Raw genomic sequence first — 15388 nt, 5'->3', positions numbered from 1 at the left:
CGCGTGCCTGAGCAAGCCAACCTGCTGAGTTGAAACAATGTTGCACTTCACTAGCAATAGCTCAAGTCAAGACAGATAAAAAGGAAGGGAGACAGGAAATTCGTCTTCTTTCAATCGCATTAATCAGGATATTTTCTACTGTTTTTATTTGTATGCTTTAGCCTATATGTTCACTTAGTTGACAATGGACGTTATAGGCCTACTGCGGCATTGGTCTATCGCCTAACAAGGGCCTAGGCCATATCTGAGTTCCATGCGCTAATGTATTTACCCGCCAATGTATCAATGTGTCCATATGGTGCTCTTATCATTTGAATTAAGATTTTTATGATTAACCACGTGACAATTTTGAGAAACAAAAACGGTTATTGAAATGAAACTGTTCCACGAAAATGCACGTATAAAAATAATAACTGGCGCACAGATTGGTAGGATAATTGTAAGCTTCCCCAAATGTGAAACTCACGAGCTGCCTGTGGTCTTTATTATTAACTGGGTGGTTCGAGCCCTGAATGCTGATTGGCTGACACCCGTGTGTATGACAAAACATGTATTTGTACTGCTCTAATTAAGTTGGTAACAAGTTTATAAGAGCAATAAGGCACCTTGGGGGGTTGTGTTATATGGCCAACATACCACGGCCAAGGGCTGTTTCCTGGCACTCCACGTTGCGTTGTGCTAAGAACAGTCCTTAGCCGTGGTAAATTGGCCATATACCACCCCCCTATCAAATGCCCATTCAACTGATTCGTTCTGGCACCGGCCCTGCGTATGGTAGGTATTATGAAGTGAGTATACCCAAAGCCCACTGAAAAGTAAGTGGGTATATGGCACATACCTGCGTAGACCCTGCAGGTGTCTTAGGGGGAGTTGGGAAATGCAATAAACACATTGCCATGACACACTTGTGTGTAACCGAACAAATAATATAACCCCCCAAATTATAGTTATTTTTATAAATAATTTACACTAATTTTAACTCGGATGTCCTGAGTTTCCGACAACGTGAACGAGGCATTAGAGCTGCACACATGGTACAGGGAACGCCCACTCACTCATGCTTCTCTTCCTGGAGCGGGTACCATCATAGAGATGGGTAGGAGGACTCTAGTGCCAGAAGTTCATTTTAGCATGGGGTAGCGCCATTGAGGACATTCACAATTTTGAAGCAGTCAACTGGGTGGGACCTCCTATAGTTTTAAAGAAGGTTCACATAATTCCACCGAGGTCACCAGGAGGGATCAGCCAATCTATTATAATTTTGAGGAAACATTCCATAACTGCAGGTGGCAGTAAATCACCAACCTTGGCTTTATACCTGTTCAAACAACACACTCTCTAGGCGGCAGTGTGCACCCTTTGAATTTATTTGCCAACTCAAATATGTAGTGGAAGAAAATGTATTACTTTACAATGGAGATGGACTCAACTGCGCTACCTTTGCGCTCACAGACGCCATAGTTGGACAGATATAATAATGCGATGTCTATCTATGTCTATGGGTACCACATACACGCCTCTATTTTTTATCATCTGCAGCCCAACCCACCACTTCACCGAGAACTTGCTTTTTTCGATACTTTGTTGAGCGGTTTTGAATGAGGACCAAATTGCATTGTGTAATATCAATTAAGGAATAAAAGACCGACGCTTCTGGAAAAGTCACCGCAGCACCCGAGCAAACATATTTCGAAAACCGGTCTTACACCATCTCTGGCCTTTATATTAACTACTACGCTACTGTGTTAAAATGACAGCAAAGCACCGAGGGAAAAAGAACAAACACAATCACGAAGACTTTAACAATTTTAATCATGAATCTTCGGAACCGGAGGCGCGAGGTGGAAACCAGTATACGCTTTTGTTCATTTTATTCGTTCTGATTGTGGTCGGAGGTGCAACGGCTGCATGGTTCTGTTTTCAGCAACACCAAAGTATAACCTACTTAGCAGACAACCTCATGGGCATGCAGATGAAGATGGTGAAGCTTCAGTCCTTCCAGGAAGAAATTATACAGACAAATGAAAAGGTAATTAGCCTAGTTAACCATGCGTAATAACAACATGGGCAAACATAATAGGCACGTCAAAGGCTGTTTCCATGCGTCAACAAAAATACCAAAGGAACATTTTGTACAAAGTCATTTGTGGTCAAATCCTGTGTTGACCCATTGAAATACTGTTCTGACCTTCCTCATTTATTCTGCACATTTATTTATTCTGTGACATATATATTTACCATTTTCCTATGGATAGACAGAGCCCTAAGGCCCCCAAATGTGAGCTTCACATTTTAATTAAATGGAAAACTCTAGCAGGCGGTATTTATAGGCCTTCCCTAGAAATTTATGATAGTTGTGAAATCGTATCAAATGTCATACTGCATAGACATTGAACTGATGTGAGTCGAATTCATTCTGTTTCTAACCCCCGTCAAGGTGGGCGTCACGCAGCTGTTGGTGTTTGTAATGGCATATGACCTACAATTTGGGAACATGAACTCCTAATAGTTTGTTAGGGTCTGCCACTGAATGTCCCTACAATATAGGCATATTAAAATTAGATTCACAAACATTTTGAAATTAACACACTTGACAAATATTCCACTTCCAATTCATTTTTACAGCAATTGACCCTGCTTGTAACCATGCTCTTGACACAGTCATGGTGCTGATTTCAGTGTGCACTGTGCAGTTGCTTTAAAAAAAATCCAGTTGTCTACATGGGAATAAAAATAGCCTGCTACAACGCTCTATGTTGACCATAGTTGTGAGTCCCTGTAACAAGTTCTCCTAGTTTGCCAGCTTCCCCAGCTGGTCTTTAATCGTACGTACAGTGCATTCAGGAAGTATTCTGACCCCTTGACTTTTTTCCACAATCTACACACTACCCCATAATGACAAAGCAAAAACAGATTTTTTTCAAATGTGTAAATATATTTTTAAACAGAAATACCTTATTTACATAAGTATTCAGACCCTTTGCTATGAGACTCAAAACTGAGCTCAGATGCATCTTGTTTCCATTGATCATCCTTGAAATGTTTCTACCACTTGATTGGAGTCCACCTGTGGTAAATTACATTTATTGGACATGATTTGGAAAGTCACACATCTGTCTATATAAGTTCCGTCAGTTGACAGTGCATGTCAGAGCAAAAACTAAGCCATGTGGTCGAAGGAATTGTCCGTAGAGCTCCGATACAGGATTGAGTTGAGGCACAGACCTGGGGAAGGGTACCAAAACATTTCTGTAGCATTGAAGGTCCCTAAGAACATGGTGGCCTCCATCATTCTGGAAGAAGTTTGGTAGAAGTTTGAAATCACCGAGGCTCTTCTTATAGCTGGCTGCATGGCCAAACTGAGAAATTGGGGAGAAGGTATTTGGTCAGGGATGTGACCAAGACCCCAATGGTCACTCTGACAGAGCTCTGGAGTTCCTCTGTGCAGATGGGAGAACCTTCCAGAAGGACAAACATCTCTGCAGCACTCCACCAATCAGGCCTTTATGGTAGAGTGGCAGGCAGAAGCCACTCCTCAGTATAAGGCACATGACAGCCCGCTTGGAGTTTGCCAACAAGCAATACAGCTGTCATCAAGGCAAAGAAAGGGTGGCTACTTTGAAGAATCTCAAATATTAAATATATTTAGATTTATTTTAACACGTTTTTGTAATTACATGATTCCATATGTGTTATTTCATAGTTTTGATAGCTTCACTATATTTCTACAATGTAGAAAATAGTAAAAATGAAGAAAAACCCTGCAATGAGTAGGTGCCAACTTTTGACTGGTACTAATATATATACATGCATGTATACAGTTGAAGGCGGAAGTTTACATACACCTTAGCCAAATGCATTTAAACTCAGTTTTGCACAATTCCTAACATTTAATCCTAGTAAAAACTCCCTGTTCTAGGTCAGTTAGGATCACCACTTTATTTTAAGAATGTGAAATGTCAGAATAATAGTAGAGAGAATGATTTTTATTTCAGCTTTTATTTCTTTCATCACATTCCCAGTGGGTCAGAAGTTTACATACAGTCAATTAGTATTTGGTAGCATTGTCTTTAAATTGTTTAACTTGGGTCAAATGTTTAGGGTTGACCCATTCCTCCTGACAGAGCTGGTGTAACTGAGTCAGGTTTGTAGGCCTCCTTGTTCACACGCGCTTTTTCAGTTCTGTCCACAAATTTTCTATAAGATTGAGGTCAGGGCTTTGTGATGGCCACTCCAATACCTTGACTTTGTTGTCCTCAAGCCATTTTGCCACAACTTTGGAAGTATGCTTGGGGTCATTGTCCGTTTGGAAGACCCATTTGCGACCAAGCTTTAACTTCCTGAATGATGTCTTGAGACGTTGCTTCAATATGTCCACATAGTTTTTATTTTTAATATGCCATCTATTTTGTGAAGTGCACCAGTCCCTCCTGCAGCAAAGCACCCCCACAACATGATGCTGCCACCCCCGTGCTTCACGGTTGTGATGGTTGTCTTTGGCTTTTTGTTTCTTCATACCAGAGGACATTTCTCCAGAAAGTACGATCATTGTCCACATGTGCAGTTGCAAACTGTCGTCTGGCTTTTTTATGCCGGTTTTGGAGCAGTGGCTTCTTCCTTGCTGTGAACAGCCTTTCAGGTTATGTCGATATAGGACTCGTTTTACTATGGATATAGATACTTTTGACCTATTTCCTCTAGTATATTCACAAGGTCCTTTGCTGTTGTTCTGGGATTGATTTGCACTTTTCGTACCAAAGTACGTTCATCTCTAGGAGACTGAATATGTCTCCTTCCTGAGCGGTATGATGGCTGCGTGGTCCCATGGTGTTTATACTTGCGTACTATTGTTTGTACAGATGAACGTGGTACCTTCAGGCATTTGGATATTGTGCCAAAGGATGAACCAAACTTGTGGAGGTCTAAAAAAAAAAATCTGAGGTCTAGGGTGATTTCTTTTGATTTTTTCATGATGTCAAGCAAAGAGGCACTGAGTTTGAATGTAAGGCCTTGAAATACATCCACAGGTACACATCCTATTGACTCAAATGATGTCAATTAGCCAAATAGCTTCTAAAGCCTTGACATCATTTTCTGGAATCTGTGCTGTTTAAAGGCACAGTCAACTTAGTGTATGTTAACTTCTGACCCACTGGTATTCTGATACAGTGAAATAATCTGTCTGTAAACAATTGTTGGAAAAATGACTTGTGTCATGCGCAAATTAGATGTCCTAACCGACTTGCCAAAACTATAATTTGTTAACAAGAAATTTGTGGAGTGGTTGAAAAATTAGTTTTAATGACCCCAACCTAAGTGAATGTAAACTTCCAACTTCAACTGCATATAATGAAACTCTTTGAAGAGGTATGGTTTAAGAAGACGGGATGGGACTGCTGACTCCCCCAGCTTCAGGGGGAAGCTGGTTCCACCATTGGGGTGCCAGGACAGAGAAGAGCTTGGACTGGGCTGAGGGGGAGCTGGGAGGGCCAAGGAACCACCAGAGGTGGCAGAATGGAGTGCTCGGGTTGGGGTGTAGGGTTTGATCATAGCCTGAAGGTAGGGAGGGGCAGTTCCTCTTGCTGCTCCGTAGGCAAGCACCATGGTCTTGTAGTGGATGCGATGTTCAACTGGAAGTCAGTGGAGTGTGTGGGTTAACATGGGAGAACTTTGCTGCAGCCTGCCTGGTTTTCAACCTTCCATTCTGGATAAGTTGCAGGGGTTTGATGGCACAATCGGGGAGCTCAGCCAACAGTGAGTTGCAGTAGTCCCGATGGGAGATGACAAGTGCCTTCAGCAAGCAGGCCTTCCCCTGGAGGAAGAGCAGCTCTGTCTTGTTGAGTTTGAGGTGGTGGGCCGGCATCCAAATTGAGATATCTGCCAGGCACGCAGAGATGCATGCTGCCACATGGGTGTTAGAAGGGGGGGAAGGAGAAAAGTAGTTGAGTGTCATCCTCAAAGCAATGATGGGATAGACCATGTGAGGATATATTACAGAGGGCCTCCGTGACATAGAGGAGCTGTCTCGGTTGAGTGACCCATCATGAAGCCTGACTGGTTAGGGTCAAGAAGATCTCCAAACTTTCACCGTCATTTATAAGGTTAGTCTTCACACAGAGGGACTTCAACACTGATGGGGTCAGGATGTGGATTCATTAAACTGTTGACAGAATTAAATTGTCCTACTTAAATCATAGGATTATCCTACAGCAATTGCAGTACCTGGTGAATATGTTCTCATTTCTTTACACCCACTTACTGGAACTGTTTTCACCAATAGATAGTTTCCTCCCAAGGATGAATAGCATGAGTAGTAAAATACTTTATAAATAGTGTCTGTTTCTGACTGCTCACTTACAGTACATTGTGCAGCCATAAGAAAGTATGATGGCTTGCCATCATTGTCTATTCATCATGAAAGAAGCTGCCCTTTGTTTGGAGACCAGTGTCTGGGCAGGTGCTTTCAAGATGTTATTTAGATCTAAATCTAGTTTTATTTCCTTGCAGCTGCTCAGTACCGACGGCTTTGAGCATCGCCTCAACACCCTGGAAGAGTCATACGAACTGGCCCAGAAGCAGATAGGCATGGCCCTGGCCATAGCTGAGCAACTGAAGACCTCAGACCTGCCCACCCAGGTACTCTCCCTACACACAGAGATGAAGGCCCGGCTGGCAGAGATGCAGCAGGCCACAGTGTCCGCGGATCAGCTGACCCAGCTGCAGGTAATGCTGAAGGGGAAGAGCGAAGAGTTTGAGGCTGTCCGGCTGCAGGTGGAGGGCCTGGCAAGGGTGAGCACGGAGATGGCCCAGAGCGTCGAGGGCCTGACAGGGAGCCTGGCGGAGGCTGAGTCCAAGCTGGAGGAGAGGGAAGGGCTGGTGGGCACACTGAGCGCCACATTGGAGGGCCAGACATCAGAGCTCCTAGGGCTCAAGGAACAGCTGGCTGCCAACCAGGCTCAACTTGAGGCCAGTACACTGGAGATCGCAAGTGTCAAGTATGTAGTGTATTTGGGGTTGGTCAATTCCTGAAACCTTCCCAAAGTTCACTTTTTTTTTGAAATAATTATCCCAGAAGCAGGAGGATACCTGGGTTCTTTGGGGGAACTTTCTGCAACTTTAAGTATATTGGTTTATATTTCTGTATTGGTTGGTTTCACTGTGCGTCTCACTGTGTGTGCATACCTGTGTTTCAGGGAGCTGATGGAGACGGGGCAGTCTCAGAGGGCCCAGAAGGCCAGTGTGGAGGAGCAGCTGGTTACGGTAGAACAGAGTCTGCAGGAGCAGAACTCAGCGGCCCACAGTCTGCACTCTGAGCTCCTCACTCAGCTGGAGGCTGTGCAGAAACAGGTCGCCCAGGTAACGCCTACAAGAAGTCTCACACAGAGTTTAGAATATCAGATTGGTAGTGGACTGGGTCACCCTCAAATATAGCCACCTACATTTTTCTAATAGTACTTACTAATTTACTAACTAATAGTACTTACTGAGACTTACTAATAGTATTTTCTTCTTTTAATGAATAGTCGGATGTACAGGTACATCAGGACCGGTCACAGGTTATTAATTAAAAAAAATATATATATATTTTCTCATCTCAACATTGGTGTTCGTAACGGCAAAAAATGTTGCACTATTTTGTACAGAGGAGCATATACATTCTCGCAACTATTTTTACCCAGCATGTGTCCATGGGGAACTTTTATGAGATTGCTACTAAACCATTAGTATGTAGGGGCTAATTGCCTGCTGTGGATTCTCTGAGTTTGGGGAAAATCTTGTATTCCCATTCATATACTGCAATGTAGGCCAAATACATTACACCAATGTGATTACAAAGTCACCATAGGCCCTGTAGTTCCCCTAAGTACTAACTCACTATAATTCTGTCTGTTCCAGCTGGAAGGAGGGCTTCAAACAGATGAGCCCTCAGAGGAGGTGGCAGAGGAGACTGCTCTGGCTGCTGCTGAGGAGGTGGAAGAGGAGGAGGTGGCGGAGGAGACTGCTCTGGTTGCTGCTGAGGAGGTGGAAGAGGAGGAGGAGGTGGCGGAGGAGACTGCTCTGGCTGCTGCTGAGGAGGTGGAGGAGGAGGAGGTGGCGGAGGAGACTGCTCTGGCTGCTGCTGAGGAGGTGGAAGAGGCTGCTGATACTGTTGCTGAGGAGGTGGAAGTGTCTACTACAGCGGAAGAGGAGCAAGCTGCTGAGGAGGAGGCAGCTCACTTGGATGGGGAGCCTGCTGAACAGGAGGACTCTGCTCTCACAGAGGAACAGACTGCTCCTGCAGAGGAGGAGATGGTCGAGGAGCAGGAGGACTTGGCAGAGGCAGGACCGGAAGAGTGGTTGGCAGAAGAGAATGTAGACCAGGAGGATTCTGAAGCAGAGGAGGAGCAAGGGGGGGAAGAAGACGAAAAAACAGAAGAGGATGAGGCCTCACCTGAGGAGGAATGTAAGTCTGTCTTAAAATGCATTTCAAACTCAAATTTCTTCGTCAGCCCGATTTTATGTAAGGAGTGTATCCATCTTTATTTCAAAGATTTTACAATTACTCTGTTTCCTCTTTTGGCCTGCAATTGTTTCAAGTGAGGAACATGAATGTGTTAATGCAATGTTACTAGTCTAATTACAGTGTAATTACACAGATATAAGAGCAACTTAATGTGTTACCGATGCCAATATCGTCTCTCATTGGTTGAGCAGTGTTCCTCACTAAAGGTTATTGTGGGCAATAGTGTATGAAATGTTGTTTTTCTGATTTGCTTGGTCAGCTCCAGGGCCTTTAGTAAAAAACATTACCATTGATCTCTCTGATAACTAATGGTATTATATTTTACAGTGTGAATGTAAGCAGCAAGGAAAGTCTTCTACAGCCACCAAACTCCGAGAGGATAATGGACACGTTCAGTCTGCATCATGACAAATGGGAAGGCATTGCCGATGTTGAGGTGCAATAAACATGAACTTTTTCTCACCAAGGGGGAAAATCAGGTCAATAGGATTCACACAATTAACTAGAATCAGTATTGTTACATCAATGAACGTGTGTATGAGAGGGCTAACTGGTCAGGCGATGGTTAATAATATTCAGGACTCACCTGCCAATACCAACCTCAAAGCCTTAATCTATTTTAACACAGCTCTTTCTATAGACTATTTTACGTACACCAAAATGTCACTTTTTTCTGCAAGCTCAGTTGAAACAAAGTGACAAGGAGGACTAACTAAACAGCCAATAGGAAAACACTAATTCACTCACACCATCAAACAAAGCCATAAAATATGCCCATCTTGTTGATATGAAATTGGCTTTCTTTTTTTGTCATTGTCTGAAATGTCTTGTTGGGATTTTAATTAGAATAAGATATACAGAACAAGAGTCCTAATTCCTGTGTAAACAAATAACAGCCTACTAAAGGAATAGCATGGGGGTAGCAAGGGCCATATCTGTGAAATGCTAACATTTATGTACAGTTTTACTGAAGATTGTTAGTCTAGTTGTTTTTATTGACTTTTTTCTTTAAACTGTTTGTCTGTACACAAAGAGCGCTGTTACTGCCTAGGCATTGGCTTCTTCTCTCACAACGTACCGTTCATCTCAGATCTCTGATGTATCTTTTATAAAATAAACCCTGGGCTATCCTCTGGATTTTTTTTTACACCAAGTTCAGTCTCCTCGTTAATTTTTTTCTACTATTGATTGAATAGTAGCTCATATGAACTGAAGTGAACATCTTTGTTACGGCCTCGTCATTTTACAGCTGCAGAAAATGCCTTCGTTTCTGTTCATGGATTAATATGGTGTCTTTGTGTCCCTACAGGGAGTAAAAAATGTGGTCACAGTGACACACTTATTTGCCCTGTACTGCTTCTGAGTCACCTTCACCAAGGTCAAACTAATGTGTTGCCATTTTTACATTTTCTAATGATGTACTGCTGTGAAGTAGTCCCACTTAGTGCTAAACTGCAGCATAGATATATTGTTGAAGGGTGAGTGTCTATAATAATTTTATTCCACATGTCCGTGCATGCCATGTGAGGAATGACTCATGATGAAATGCTGAAAAATACGAAGACGTGTGTGTGTGTGTGTGTGTGTGTGTGTGTGGTAGCACACGCCTTTGTGCATTTTTGTGTGGAATCTTTCCTCTGGTTAAGAATAATGACTTGAACTCTGGTTTGGTACTGCCACTATGGTTTACTATTATACCTGTTAAGCTGAGTTGAAATACTACTGAATACCTGGAAATTATTCAATTAATACGAAATATTGCCAAACTTGTTCACACCCAACAATTTATGATGTACACTGAACAAAAATATAAATGCAACAATTCCTAAGATTTTAGTGAGTTACAGTTCCTATAAGGAAATCAATTAATTAGACCCTAATCTATGGATTTCACATGACTGGGAATGCAGAAATGCATCTGTTGGTCACAGCTACCTTAAAAAAAAAGAATAGGAGTGTGGATCAGAAAACCAGTCAATATCTGGTGTGATCACCATCTGCTTCACGCATCGCGACACATTGCCTTCGCAATGTAGTAAAAAGTCCCTGTCTTAGGTCAGTTAGGATCACCACTTTATTTTAAGATTGTGAAATGTCAGAATAATAGTAGAGAATTATTTATTTCAGCTTTTATTTCTTTCATCACATTCCCAGTGGGTCAGAAGTGTACATACACTCAATTAGCATTTGGTAGCATTGCCTTTAAATTTTTAAAATTGGGTCAAATGTTTCTGGTAGCCTGCCACAAGCTTGCCACAATAAGTTTGGTGAATTATGACGCATTCCTCCTGACAGAGCTGGTGTAACTGAGTCAAGTTTGTAGGCCTCCATGCTTGCACACGCTTTTTCAGTTCTGCCTACAAATGTTCTATAGGATCAAGGTCAGGGCTTTGTGATGGCCACTCCAATTCCTTGACTTTGTTGTCCTTAAGCCATTTTGCCACAACTTTGGAAGTATGCTTGGGGTCATTGTTCATTTGCAAGACCCATTTGCAACCGAGCTTTGACTTCCTGACTGATGTCTTGAGATGGTGCTTCAATATATCCACATAATTTTCCTGCTTCATGATGCCATTTATTTTGTGAAGTGCACCAGTCCCTCCTGCAGCAAAGCAGGGGTGTTGGCTGATTTTCTTTGGATTTTCCCATGATGTCAAGCAGAGGCACTGAGTTTGAAGTTAAGCCTTGAAATACATCCACAGGTACACCTCCAATTGACTCAAATAGTGTCAATTAGCCTATCAGAAGCTTCTTAAGCCATGACATTTTCTGGAATTTTCCAAGCTGTTTAAAAGCACAAGCAACTTAGTGTATGTAAACTTCTGACCCACTGGAATTTTGATACAGTGAATTATAAGTGAAATAATCTGTCAACAATTGTTGGAAAAATGACTTGTATCATGCACAAAGTAGATGTCCTAACCGACTTGCCAAAACTATAGTTTGTTATTAACAAGAAATTTGTGGAGTGGTTGAAAAACGAGTTTTAATGACTCGTAAGGGTATGCAAACTTCCGACTTCAACTGTACGTTGTCTGCCATCTGCCCGGTACATTTGAAACTGGGATTCATCTGTGAAGAGCACACTTCTCCAGTGTGCCACTGGCCATCAAAGGTGAGCGTTTGCCAACTTAAGTCTGTTATGACTCCAAACTAAAGTCAGGTCAAGACCCTGGTGAGGATGACGAACACACTCCCTGAGACGGTTTCTGACAGTTTGTGCAGAAACCCACAGTTTCATCAGCTGACCAGGTGGCTGGTCTCAGACAATCCTGCAGGTGAAGAAGCTGGATGTAGGGGTCCTATGGTTGCGTTGTTACAAGTGGTCTGTGGTTGTGAGGCCGGTTGGATGAACTGCCTAATTCTCTAAAACGATGTTGAAGGTAGAGCGCTGAACATTAAATTCTCTGACCACAGCTTTGGTGGACATTCCTGCAGTGAGGATGCCAATTGCATGCTCCCTCAACATTTGTGGCATTGTGTTATGTGACAAAACTTCACATTTTGGTGGCCTTTTATTGTCCCCAGCACAAGGTGCACCTGTGTAATGGCCACATTGTTTAATCAGATTATTGGTATACTACACATGTGAGGTGCATGGATTATCTTGGCAAATGAGAAATTCTCACTAACGGTGTAAACAAATTTTGTGAGAAGGATCTTTTATTTCAGCTCAAGAAACATGAGACCAACACTTTACGTGTTGCATTTATATTTTTGTTCAGTGTATTATTACATTCTTACATGGTAAAGGATAAGGTCACAGGAAGTTTTATTTTACTTTACCTTTATTTGAACAGGAATCACCATTTAGACCAGGGTCTCTTTCACAAGGGAGCCCTGCAAATACACTGAGTGCACAAAACATTAGGAACACCCTCCTAATATTGAGTTGCAACCCCTTTGCCCTCAGAACAGTCTCAATTAGTTGTGAAATGGGACTATACAAGGTGTCGAAAGCATTCTATAGGGATGCTGACCCATGTTGACTCCAATGCTTGACACGGTTGTGTCAAGTAAACTGGATGTCCTTTGGATGGTGGACCATTCTTGATGCACACCGGAAGCTGTTGAGTGTGAAAAACCCAGCAGCGTTGTTGTTCCTGACACATTCAATCCGGTGCGCCTTGCACCTACTACCATACCCTGTTCAAAGGCACTTAAATCTTTTGTCTTGCCCATTCACCCTCTGAATGGCACACATTTACAATCTATGTGTTAATTGTCTCAAAGCTTAAACATTTGTCTTTAACCTGTCATCTACACTGATTGAAGTGGATTTAACAAGTGATATCAATAAGGGATCATATCTTTCACCAGCTCAGTCTATCATGGAAAGAGCAGGTGTTCCTAATGTTTTGTATACTCAGTGTACAATTCATAAGACAAAATAGAATCAATATCAGATGCAATGTAAAACAAACTAAAATACAACACAAACATGACATTGCTTTGTAACAATGCACAATGGATTAGTATCGTTATACAATTATTTCTACATTTGTGAAGACTACAACCATTTTGTGTATCTGCACTGAATCACTGATCTACAAATCATCTTGCACCCTCGTAATGTGATCAAGTTTAGCGAATCGTTGCAGCAGCTTGCTCAGGCCAATCCCCTCGCACGCTTGTGTAGTGTGTAAACTGCAGCTCTTGCATCAGGCTCTTGGAGACACAATTGGCTCAGATTGCCTCGCGGCCCGCCTACTGTATGAGTCTGTGTATTGACTGCGCTGTGCCTCGCCTTGCCCAGCTGATGGAGAGGAAACAGTCTCTCTCTCCTTTTCCTTCTCTCCCCTTCCCTGTTATCACTCCTCCCTCTCCCTCTCCCAGGATCCTATCCGGCCTCTCCCACTGCAGTCTCTCTCCACCGGCCTCAGTCTCTGACCTTCAGCTAGCCTGGGACCATGCAAGCCTGTCTGCCCAGGTATGGAACTCACCCCGACCCTTATCCTATCCCCTTATCTGCATGACTTCCCTGTGTTTTTACATGCAGAATGAAAAAGCTAGCTACTTCTTTTACTTTGATCCGAGATGGTGGTGTGGCCCCCTCACTGATGTTTGGTATTGGAAGGTATTCCCTTCCCTGGAATTTGTAATGAACTGTGTGGGAAGTTGGTACCCCTGGGTTGTGTGTGTTAGCGCACAACCCAGGAGTGAGAGTGTATAGCTAAAGTTCTGTACATATTTAGTACACTCAATGGAAGGAAATAAATGTTTCTTCACATACCCCATTTAGGGTCATTACATTTTGTTGGTCAGGTTCAATAATACGGTCATTATAAATGGAATAGTAGATGCTGGTGCATTGGAACTAAAATACCTTCCACCAGCATGTTTAAATTACAACCCCAACCCCAAATGCATCCTATATAAATATTTGGTCTCAAATTTGACATGCTTAAGTCAAGTGTTTTTGAAACGTTTGCAAAAGTATGTTATCTCCTATATGACTTTTGCCTAAAGTCTTTTTATGATTGTGAATCTGCTACTGTGTAGAAATATGACTGTAATGTTGCTACAGAATCCCAGCTGCTGGTAATGTAACCATCCACAGCCCTTTAATCAGTGTTAAATAATGCAGTAGACTGAGGTCCTGACAGACATCCTACTTAGGCTTTCTCTCAGGATGGAGGGTGTGGAGGGTGCCTCCCTGGCAGAGCAGAGGCTGATCAAGCAATACTCAGTACAGTAAAAGGGAGGGAGGGAGAGCAGCCTGTAGCCGGTACTAGTGGGAACAACATTAGCCATTACCCTGAATGCTGCTTACTCAACTTTTCCTCTCTCTGTCTTTGGAGCCCAATGCCTGCTTACGTGGCTGTCACTCAGGGTTCATTGATTGGCTACTGAGACATGAAACATAATCATGAAAGGAATACCACACAGTCCTAAGAGAATTGTACTGTTGATTATAGCGCCAAGCATTGAGAAGGGGATTCAGTCCTTTGGTTATTATTGTGAACTTATTGTGTACTTTGTGTAGTCCATTGTTCTTTTGTGATTTGCGTTCTGTGGTCTTTCATATATCTTTCGTATATCATGACATGAATAACTAAGATGTTTAAGTTGTTGAGCGATGGAATGAAGAGCCACTTCAACATAATGAGGACGCAATTACATGTAACCTGCTCTGAATATCTGTTTTGGTAGTACCTTTCAGAGTGATCACTTCCCATGAAGATTATGGATGTGTTTGATTGCACTGCTACCCTCTTATTTCTTCTTAAAGGGTGTGATGATAATTTGAGCCTAATGTCAACTCACCCTGATACGTTGTTACCTCGTGCTGTGCTAGTGTACTGCGTGACAGTGTGTCCAGAGTTCATTGAAACTATTTATAGGGCATGGCAGCTATGTCCTCCAAAGTGCAGCTGTCCTGTTTCCAACCCTGCAGGTCATATCTAACCCCGGTGAGAGATGAGGAGGCAGAGTCTCAGAGGAAGGCCAGGTCTCGCCAGGCCAGGCAAACCCGCAGATCCACACAGGTACATCCCAAGGGCCAATTTCCCAGACACAGATTAAGTCTAGCCCTGGAGTGAAAATGCATGGTCAATGGAAATCCCCCATTAGGAATACAAGACAAGGCTTAGTCTGTGTCAGGGAACCCAACCCCAAGATATGCTTTACTATTCATGTGGTTTTATTGTACTATTTATCTATAGCAGGTATTTCCAAACTGGGGTCCTCGAAATGCCGTTGGGGGTACACCAAATAAAACCATATTTTTTCTTCACATTTTCAAACAGTATATTTATATTTTCAACAGATAGAGTTCAGTGTGTCAAATCGGAGGGTCTGTTGTCCGGACTTCTGGCAGTCTCTATGGGGGTGCCACAAAGTTCAATCCTCAGGCCGACTCTCTCCTCTGTATACATCAATGAT

At 42.7% G+C, this 15388-nt stretch overlaps 2 protein-coding genes across 8 annotated transcripts in view; both read left to right on the top strand.

Annotated features, from left to right (window-relative positions):
* The first annotated feature begins 1123 nt into the window (after positions 1-1123).
* Positions 1124-9656, top strand: LOC110492176 (uncharacterized). Of its 2 annotated transcripts, XM_036947129.2 has the most exons (6): positions 1500-2029; positions 6508-6995; positions 7194-7356; positions 7536-7556; positions 7897-8443; positions 8831-9656. In XM_036947129.2, exons 1-6 carry the CDS (start codon positions 1751-1753, stop codon positions 8833-8835), a joined length of 1503 nt encoding a protein of 500 aa, XP_036803024.2. In that variant the 5' UTR covers positions 1500-1750; the 3' UTR covers positions 8836-9656. The 2 variants fall into 2 exon arrangements, with proteins under 2 accessions (XP_036803025.2, XP_036803024.2); XM_036947130.2 differs by lacking the exon at positions 7536-7556 and having other exon boundaries at positions 1124-2029.
* Positions 9657-13227: 3571 nt separating this feature from the next.
* LOC110492173 (protein phosphatase 1 regulatory subunit 12B) overlaps positions 13228-15388 on the top strand; it is a 45084-nt gene continuing 42923 nt past the window's right edge. For all 6 annotated transcript variants that reach the window (XR_016487342.1, XM_090203186.1, XM_090203184.1 and 3 more), the window contains exons 1-2: positions 13228-13433; positions 14901-14991. Coding sequence is in view for 5 of the 6 variants with exons in the window: in XM_090203186.1 (XP_090059312.1) it covers positions 13414-13433; positions 14901-14991 (111 nt within the window). In the remaining variant the exon portion in view is untranslated. The remainder of the gene's footprint in view (positions 13434-14900; positions 14992-15388) is intronic.

Source organism: Oncorhynchus mykiss, chromosome 16 (assembly GCF_057628025.1).
Source record: "Oncorhynchus mykiss isolate SJ-2025 chromosome 16, ASM5762802v1, whole genome shotgun sequence".
Taxonomy (NCBI): Eukaryota; Metazoa; Chordata; class Actinopteri; order Salmoniformes; family Salmonidae; genus Oncorhynchus; species Oncorhynchus mykiss.
Note: the sequence above shows the minus strand (reverse complement) of the source record. Positions and strands in the feature narration are given on the sequence as shown.

What these genes read in the sequence shown, in the direction of transcription:
- LOC110492176 (XM_036947129.2), top strand. Translation starts at nt 1,751, where the DNA reads ATGACAGCAAAGCACCGAGGGAAAAAGAACAAACACAATCACGAAGAC. An exon ending in TGCAGAAACAGGTCGCCCAG is followed by an intron (nt 7,357 to 7,535) that starts GTAACGCCTACA and finishes TCGGATGTACAG; the next exon opens with GTACATCAGGACCGGTCACA. An exon ending in TACATCAGGACCGGTCACAG is followed by an intron (nt 7,557 to 7,896) that starts GTTATTAATTAA and finishes TGTCTGTTCCAG; the next exon opens with CTGGAAGGAGGGCTTCAAAC.